General features: G+C 41.4%; 1 protein-coding gene and 1 long non-coding RNA gene across 5 annotated transcripts; one reads left to right on the plus strand and one right to left on the minus strand.

Annotated features, from left to right (window-relative positions):
• Positions 1 to 467: 467 nt before the first annotated feature.
• On the plus strand, positions 468 to 6,877 carry TPRKB (TP53RK binding protein). Of its 4 annotated transcripts, XM_021699172.2 has the most exons (6): positions 468 to 630; positions 1,260 to 1,340; positions 2,593 to 2,752; positions 4,406 to 4,528; positions 5,770 to 5,946; positions 6,684 to 6,877. In XM_021699172.2, the coding sequence occupies exons 3-6, from the start codon at positions 2,612 to 2,614 to the stop codon at positions 6,768 to 6,770; spliced, it is 528 nt and encodes a 175-aa protein (XP_021554847.1). In that variant the 5' UTR covers positions 468 to 630; positions 1,260 to 1,340; positions 2,593 to 2,611; the 3' UTR covers positions 6,771 to 6,877. The 4 variants fall into 4 exon arrangements, with proteins under 4 accessions (XP_021554847.1, XP_021554844.1, XP_021554845.1 ...); XM_021699169.2 differs by lacking the exon at positions 1,260 to 1,340 and having other exon boundaries at positions 2,589 to 2,752; positions 6,684 to 6,797; XM_021699170.2 differs by lacking the exon at positions 468 to 630 and having other exon boundaries at positions 1,233 to 1,340; positions 2,589 to 2,752; positions 6,684 to 6,797.
• On the minus strand, positions 3,847 to 9,128 carry LOC123325997. Its single transcript, XR_006540818.1, has 3 exons — positions 9,006 to 9,128; positions 4,553 to 4,626; positions 3,847 to 4,462 (listed from the first exon to the last, which is right to left on the minus strand). It is a non-coding gene; the product is annotated as an uncharacterized LOC123325997 (long non-coding RNA).

Here is a 9,128-nt window from a genome sequence, read left to right on the forward strand (position 1 = left end):
TTCTGAGCCTGCTAGATGCAGGAAGAGGTTGATTTCATCAGTGTCCTGTCACCTATCTTTAAGTACCGGAGACAAGTCGCGGTCCACTCCAGGAGATCCTCCCTAAATGACCGACCGCACCGAGAGCAAGAAGGGAACGAGTCCCGCCGGGCACGCAAAGAAGTGTAGCGGAAACGAAGGTGGAGCTCATCCTGGCCAACACTGTTCTTTGCACTGGAAGAAACCGACGTCTCGCCCAACACGCGTCGGAGACAAGGCTGAGACCCGGCACTGAGAACTCGGCGTCCACTCCCCATGTCCTTACCGTCCCGGTAGCCGGAAGTGACGGACGGGGCCCCGGCTCTCCTTCGCGTCCGCTGACGGCTCAGGCTAGGGAAGAAGCGTGTGGGGAGGGGCGGACGCGGCTACGGCCCGGCTTCCGGAAAGTGAGGGCTTTGTTTCCGAGGGGAAGGTCTTCCGGGCGGACCGGGAGCGCGCGCGCGTGGGTCCTCCCGGGGCCGGGCGGAGAGGGCTGGGGGCGGGGCCCGGAGGGCCAGCCCCGGGCATGCAGCACGGCAGGGCCAGGCGCTGGCTCCCTGGCGTCGTGGAAGGGCCGAGGAGCGCGTCTTAGAGGGACTTGGACCGGCCCTGGTAAATGGACTCTTAACGGCGAGTTGAAGGGAGGGAGGAAGGAGTCGGGGTTCTGCCTGTCGGAGGGCAGAGCGGGGGCGAGAGCCCGGGGACCAGAAACCGGGGAGGCCGCTGCGGCGGTGGCGGAAAGAGCGCGGGCCCGACGCGCCTGCGAGCGGGGGAGGGAGAGACGGCCCCGATTGGAGGGGCTGGGGGCTTTATCACGCGAGCAGCGGAAGGACCAGCTGTGGCTTACTTTTGAGAGGATCGCTCATCTTGCCGGGTGCAGGTTGGATGATGGGAGGGCAGGAACTGCGAGGCGACCGTCCCTGGGAGGCCACAGCTGTAGTTGAGCGAGCGAGGTTGCTGGGGGCGGTGGGTATGGGCGAGAAGTGGAAGGGTCAGAGTGATACCTAAGAGGTAAAATCGTCAAGACTGTTGAGCGAGAGGTAGGTATCCAGCGATGATTCTAAGTTTCTGGCCTAAGTGAGGGAATTACATTTTGACTTTTGCCAGGGGTCCTTTTTCCCCTAGTGTGAAAACATAAACGAGGTTTTTTCCTTGCTGATTATAAAATTATTTTATACATATTATTTTATACATATTATTATATGTATATAATAGGAATCTATTTTGTGTGCTCACTGTAGAAAATTCAGAACGTACATTTTTTTTAATAGAAGACAATAAAAATTACCAGTAATCCTACCACCCGAGATGGCCGTATTTTGGTATGTTTCATGTTTTTGTTTTCTGTGTGTATCTTTTTTGTGTAATTGGGAATATATTCGTTAGGTTTTCCTGTATCTTTTTTTCCCCCCATTGGACATTACCATGACAATGAAGATTGAACTGCGGTGTGCCAGGACATTATTCACACATACTGTTTTTTCCTAACAAAAAGTCAGATGTAATTCCACCAAGTCAGAGATAACTTTTTGGTGTATTTTCCTTTCAGTATTTTTTATGCACTTTTTTGAGAAGCCCACTGTTTATGCTACGTTTTGTTTTGTTTTTCAGTCAGATGTTTTTACTCATTGTTATTGCTATTTTCACACATCCTTAACTGCTCTTCAGGACTACAGTTTTTAATGGTTATTTAGTCACAAATCCCGTTATTAGCTAGATAATTTGTTTTCAACTTTTTGCTATTAGAATGATGAGGACATCTAATGTACATAAATTTATAGGTTTTTAATTTATTCCTTGTAAAGAGTCCTACAAATGGGACCTACCATGTAAAAGGATAAAATGAATTTATCGAATTGCCGCACCCAAATATCTCACTAAGACTTTGATTGAAATTGTTTTAAATATCAAATTTTTGCAATACTTTGTTTCTCAATTCAAGGATATGGTTGTCTTTCTAGTTAGTCAAGTTCTTGTCTTTTATGTTTCTTTTATGTCTTTGTGCTTTCCTTATTAAACTTATGTCTAAGAAAGGGTCAGTATTGATTTTTTAGTAATTGAACCCTTTCTGCTTAAATGTCACGTGTGAAATGAGTATCTTTTTTGAGTCAAGTGTCATACTTTCTTCAATAAAATTATTTTCTTAATATTTGTGTCTAGGATCTGCTAAGATATACATAAAATAGTAAGCCCAGAATGCTAAAAAGGCTAAGTTGGAGTGAGGTTTCACTAATACCATAAGTAACTCTGGTCTAACAAATTCCTGTCATTCTACTCCTACTTGTTGGTCAGAGAAGCTTCCCCTGAGCCATGCATCAGATCCTGGAACCAGGCAGCAACCTTGATCCTTTCTGAGGAATGATAAAGGAAGCTAGAAACAACTCAGCGGGGGTGGGAAGACATCTCATGAGGATGCCAAATGTGCTTTTGGGATGGATTCTTCTAGTTTAACAGTTCTGTCATCTTATTATTAAAATTATTTTAATTTATTTGTTAAGGATATTTTTTAGTGAATTATAATGTTAACTTTTAAATAAAGGAAGTCTTTTGGTTTTTTTGGTTTTATGCAGATAGAATCCTGCTTGTCTATGAAATGCAGTTAACACATCAGCTGGACCTATTTCCCGAATGCAGGGTGACCCTTCTGTTATTTAAAGATGTAAAAAATGCTGGAGACTTGAGAAAAAAGGCCATGGAAGGTGCTATTGAGGGTTCATTAATAAACCCTAAGGTGGTAAGTATAAGTGAGAACAGATAAGCTATAACGGGACATTGAAGAGTATATTAATTTTTCATGATGTTATAGGTTAGCCTAAAATTGTCATCTTTGGGTAAAGAGTTCTTGTCCAAGCTGTGGAGTCAGACTGGGCCAACCTTGAATTTTACAGTGAATAGAAGCCGAAGTGCCGGGAACTTCCCCAGGAGATAAGAAAGGTTGTGGTCTGGTTCTGACATAATGGCAAATGCCTGGATCTTCATCTTCTCATCTGAACTAGAAAAATCTCCGCACAGGATTCAAAGAGGCACATGCACCCCAATGTTTATAGCAGCAATGTCCACAATAGCCCAAATATGGAAAGAGCCCATATGTCCATCAACAGATAAAGATGTGTATAGGGTGCCTGGGTAGCTCAGTCGTTAAGCGTCTGCCTTCGGCTCAGGTCATGATCCCAGGGTCCTGGGATCAAGCCCCACATCGGGCTCCCTGCTCCGCAGGAAGCCTGCTCTCCCTCTCCCACTCCCCCTGCTTGTGTTCCTGCTCTTGCTATCTCTCTCTCTGTCAAATAAATAAATAAATAAATAAATAAATGAATAAAAGATATGTGTATATATACACAATGGAATACTACTCAGCGATCAAAAAAAAATGAAATCTTGCCATTTGCAGCGACGTGGGTGGAACCAGAGGGTATTATGCTAAGCGAAGGAATTCTGTCAGAGAAAGACATACCATATGATTTTACTCATGTAGAATTTAAGAAACAAAACATGAATATAGGGGAAGGGAAGGAAAAATAAAAAAAATATGAAAATAGGGAGGCAAACCATAAGAGAGGCTGAACTCTAGGAAACAAACAGGGTTGCAGGAGGGGAGGTGGGTGGGAGAAATGGGGTAACTGGGTAATGGGCATTGAGGGCATTTGATGAAATGAGCACTGGGTGTTATATGCAAGTGATGAATCACTAAAGTCTACCCCTGAAACTAATAATACACTATATGTAAACTGAATTTAAAGAAAGAATTTTAAAAATAAGTAAAAAATTTTAAAAAGCTGTTAGTTGGGGAAAAAAAAATCTCTGCACAGGAGGTGTGCATAGTGGTTAAGAGCACACACCATGGAACCATGGCCGTAGGATTTAATCCCAGCTCTGCCATTAGGACTTCGAGCAAGTGGTGGACAACCTTTAGAGAGTGCTTACTCTATTCCTTTCCATATACCAACTCAATCTTCACAACAACCCTATGAAGTAACTACTATGATTATCTGCATCTAACAGATAAACCTAAGGAATTTGCCCAAATCCCCTCAGTGGTAAGTGACAGAGCTGGGATTCAAATCCAGACATTCTTTGCTTTGGTTTCCTCATCCACTGCATATGAACAATACTGATTTCATAGGGTAGTTTTAAGGATTAAAATAATACACGTAAAATCTTTAGAATATAGCTTTTCCTGTGATATTCTCAAATGTTACTTTAAAAATGTTTACTATTTAAGTTTCTTGCAGCTTTAAAATTCTATGATTTTCTGAGCACCCAGCAATTTTGAAAACATAGTCCATAGAAGTTGTGATGAAGTAAAACAGCCTGACATTGGAGTTACCAAGAGAAAAGGCATGCATCTTTAGATGCTCCGCGTGTTAATTCTTTCTGTTCTTTTTGGTAGATTGTCGATCCATTTCAGATACTTGTGGCAGCAAACAAAGCAGTTCATCTCTACAAACTGGGAAAAATGAAGACAAGAACTCTATCAACTGAAATTATTTTCAACCTTTCCCCAAATAACAGTGTAATTAATAGGGATTTCACTTACTTTATTTCTGTTGACCTTGTCATGATACACCTTGTGTTCCCTAGTGTTGGATTGGAGGCTAAATTCCTGTATGCCTGTTGTATTTAACAAAGCAAAATAATAAGAGAGTTGTGGACAGAGTTGAGGTTTAGCACTGCCCCTTACTAGACAAATAAGCTTAGCAGTCATTTCACATTTGAGTAAACAAAAGTTTAGCTACATGAAATGAGGATAGTTTTATCTGTACTTACCATATAATAGCAGGAAGATCCCTCTACATGATATATACATTTAAATGGTAAAACACTAAGCATGGATATTTGTGTGTTACCATGCATATCTGCTCTCCCGATAAACACCTTGAGGATAGAATCCATGTCTTTTCCATATCTAGAAGCCTGCCGGTTACCTGGAACAGCCCTTAACACTGACTCACTCACACCCCCGGGTGTGAGGAAGTTTGGGTTTGAGATACTGGTAGTAATCAAAGTTAACTGAGCTAAAGACATTCCATCTGTGGCACATAAAAAAAAAAAACAACTGAAATTTTGCTGATGAAGTTTGAGTATCACCACCACTGTTAATAACATAACCAGGTACTAGTATCATCCAGAGGATAATTGGGAAACTGTAGCATGATTTAAAATAACGTTTGAAATTTTATAAAGTTTATAAAATGCAGGATAATAGAATTCCTTGGTACCTAGAGAAAAAGTTACCAGATAATTATTTCTTTGAGATCATTTGAAATAACTTGAGAAACTATTCAACTCAGTAAGTATCTGTTGGGCTGGTTCCTCTTTTGGCTACAGTTCCAGGGCAGGAGAAACAAATACACTCCTGAGGAAGGCAGGGAAATGACAGAAATCCAACTGCTCTAAGATAAATGATATAGTGGGAATTATCATTCAAACCTACGGGAACAGCAAGGAAGCAACTCCTGTAAGGAGGAGGGTGCAGCGGGGGATGCCATCTGTAGGGCAGTGACAGATGAGGGCACTCCAGGCAGAGGATGAGGGGACAAACTGTGAAATGATGGGACCCCCACACAGTCCAGGCTGGCTAGAAGGTAGGCGTGCATGGCTGGAGGGTCCGTGGGGATCAGAAGGAGGGGGTGTTTGTGTGCCATGCCAAGAATGGGCTTGACTGTGCAGTAAGGAGGTGCAGCTGTGAGCGGAGGCTGATGGGGATAGACCTAGAAACTACTGGTTTATTGTCTTTACTTTTTTTTCCCTTAGATTTCAGAAACTTTGAAAAAATTTGGTACCTCGGCAAATGACACTTCAGTTCTTATTGTTTACATTGAAGAGGGAGAAAAACAAATAAATAAAGAAGACCTAATATCTCAGGTTGAAGGTCAGCAAGTTTCTCTAAAAAACCTTCCTGACATAACAAATATTACAGAAGTCAAAAAGGTTTGTAAGTCTGTATTTTTAGAAAGAGTGTGATGAAGAATAATACTGATGCTGTTTGTTTATTGATCACCAATGCTTCTAGTTTTTTTTTTTTTGAACTTTTAAGAACGTTTAATGTAATTAAAATTACTTGAAAATAATTATAGAAGCTAAGAATTAGAAGGTGCAGGTTTATATAAAATAGTTAGAAATTTGGTGGTAAAAGCATTCTCTAAATACATTCTATATTTTACATTTCAAATGCACTGTGTAAGCTTGATTTTTTTTTTTTTTTGAAGATTTTACTTATTTGAGAGAGTACGCAGAGCAAGAGAGAGAGCATGGCGGGAGGGGGGGGGGATGCGCAGAGGGAGAAGCAGACTCCCCGCTGAGCAGGGAGCCTGATGCCAGGAGCCTGGGATCATGACCTGAGCTGAAGGCAGATGCTTAACTGACTGAGCCACACAGGTGCCCCTGTGTAAGCTTGATCTTTAATGTCTAGATGTATGCTTTTAAAATTGGTACAAATTTGGTTTCTGTGTTTAGAGGGTTATCACCATAACTGCAATTTAAAGGGAACTTTTTTTTTTTACGTAAGTGATGAGTTACCATCTACTTTGCATATTTTAATCACATTTGTAATTTCATACCATTATCCCAGTAGTTGAATGATAATTTCACTTATACATGTTTGTATGATTAAAATGAGTAGTGCATGAATATATTAGCATGCCATAATTTGTCTTCTATTTTTACAGATATATAAACTATCTTCACAAGAAGAAAGTATTGGAACATTATTGGATGGTATCATTTGTAGAATGTCAACAAAAGATGTTTTGTGAAATGACAGAAGTATTAAAAATTTTCAGCATTTATAAAAAAAAACATGGATTTTTCTTTCTTGATTATAATATGTTCAATCGTAGAAAACACAGAATGGTACAACAAAGAAAAAAAAGCCACTACTAGTCTCTCTTAATATTTTAAAAGATAGCCACTGTTGCTATTATGTGTTCTTGTCTTTGAATCTTCTGTTTCTCTTCAAATAGATTTCATCTTTATGTAATTGGAATAATTGGGTGTTTACTAGGTTCTTGCCTTAGTGATTTTATATTCATCAGCTCATATCCCTGCCCTTACTTCTGGCTACTCTGGCATTTCCCTTCCAAGCCTCCTGGTTCCAAGGGTTTTACATACAAGAATTCATTCATGAGGAGGTAAATTCTAGTATAACCACCATTTTACACACAAGGCAACTAAAAGATTATACAAATAATAAGTAACTTGCTCAAGGTCATACAGCTAGTATAAAGTCATGTTTTATAAATGGTTTGGGTTTTCTTTTTCACTTTATCTTCTGTTTTGATTGTAGTAGTTAAGACAGCCTTGGTCAAGGGTTGCAAACTTCTGTGAAGGGCCAGATAGTAAATATTTTCAGCTTTGCAGGCCATAAGGTCTCTGTTGCACCTACTCAACTCTTGCTGTCATAGTATCCACAGGCCATAATGATGAGTATGGCCGTGTTTCAGTGAAACTCAATTGACAAAAATGGTGGGCAGGATTCGACCTGAGGTCCATTCTTTGTGGACTTCTGGTTTAGGTTAGGCTTCAATTACAGTCCCTAAAGCTCACTGGCTTCACACAACAAAAGTCTGTGTCGTGCTGGTCTGCGCAGCTGGTGTGAAGCAGTAAACACACGAGGCAGTGACTCAAACCTGGTCTACCTATCTCATGTTTCACTGTCCAAAGCCAGTCACGTGGCCTTGCCAACCTCACAAGGGACAGAGAAATGTGATCCTGCCACATGGTGGAAAGCAGGGAGGTGGAAATACTTAGTGATTTCTATCATGATCATAAATAACAAAGCACATACAGACATCGCTAACGTTTCTTGTGTGCAGTGTGCTTAGCATTTTATATGCACTAATTCATTTAGTGCTTACTACAATCCCAAGAGATTTTTACCAGCAAGGAAACAGATCTAGTCTCTGAAGTCTATTTCAGAAAGTTTCAAACCTACAGAACAATTAACAATAATACAATAAAAGTCCATGTACCTTTCATGTGAATTCACTATTCTTAACATTTTGCTACATTTGTTTGCTCTTGCCTCCTGCTCTCCTATCTGCGCTCAGGTGTGTACATACACACATGCAAACATACACTTGCTGAATGATTCGAAAGTAAGTTGTAGACCTGGCACTTCAGCCTACAGTGTTTAGTTGTCATATCTCATCTCCTTTCATCTAAAGCAAACCTCTTAAGAATGATGTTAACATTTTTTGAAGAGCACCCTAGGTATCTTTCAGAATTCCACACTGTCTGGATTTGTTCATGATTTAAGTCAGCTTAAATATTTTTGGGAGTAACAGTAGGTAAATGTTGTGTCCTTGCCATTGCGTGTCATCAGGAGGCATGTGTCCGTTGACCCCATCATTGGTGATACAAAGTTTGATCCCTTGGTTAAGGTGGTGCCTCCACCAGACGTCTCCATTACAAAGGCATCTCTTCCCCTGACAGAGTGTTTCAGCTGCCCGGGACTAACAGTCTGAGCCGAGTAACCCCAGGCTCCGTGCTCTGAACACCTCCATTGCTCTGCCCCTCCCATGCCGTCACTCACATTCTTTGTATTGACGCTGACATGTCACATACCTACTTAGTCTCCTATTTTTACACACTTATACTGCTTTCAATGTTTCACTTCTGCAAATAAATCTTTGTACATGTTTCTCCTTCTTTGGGATAGATTCTCTGAAGTACAATTCTTGGGGATGAGAAATTGAACTCATTAGAGCCTTTTCAGAGCAGAAAGGTGCCATTCTGCTCTCCCCACTGCAGCCGCTTCCCTGCTCCTGGTTTGCTGACGGCAGCCACCCTGCGCTCACATCACAATATCGAGGAAAGCATAACCTAGTTTGCTTGGTCTCAGAATGAGCAGTCTGTATTCATCAAATTTGCCTGTTATTGATGTTTTCATAGTCCTTTGTGCCACTGACCTCCCGTGTTCACCTCCAGATCACTCTTTACCACCTCCCCATCCCCACACCCTCCCCCCGACCCCGTTCCGGGAGACTGACCTGTATGGCAGCAAGAGGACTCCGCCTTGGCTTCTGCTTGGGTTTGGCCAGTGGGAGGCCCACAGTAGACTGGAGAGGGGAAAAGAGTGTGAGGCCAGCATATTTATTCTCCTGACCCCTCCC

This window comes from Neomonachus schauinslandi, chromosome 10 (assembly GCF_002201575.2).
Source record: "Neomonachus schauinslandi chromosome 10, ASM220157v2, whole genome shotgun sequence".
NCBI classification, from domain to species: Eukaryota; Metazoa; Chordata; class Mammalia; order Carnivora; family Phocidae; genus Neomonachus; species Neomonachus schauinslandi.

What these genes read in the sequence shown, in the direction of transcription:
- TPRKB (XM_021699172.2), top strand. Translation starts at nt 2,612, where the DNA reads ATGCAGTTAACACATCAGCTGGACCTATTTCCCGAATGCAGGGTGACC. An exon ending in CATTAATAAACCCTAAGGTG is followed by an intron (nt 2,753 to 4,405) that starts GTAAGTATAAGT and finishes TCTTTTTGGTAG; the next exon opens with ATTGTCGATCCATTTCAGAT. An exon ending in ACCTTTCCCCAAATAACAGT is followed by an intron (nt 4,529 to 5,769) that starts GTAATTAATAGG and finishes TTTTTCCCTTAG; the next exon opens with ATTTCAGAAACTTTGAAAAA.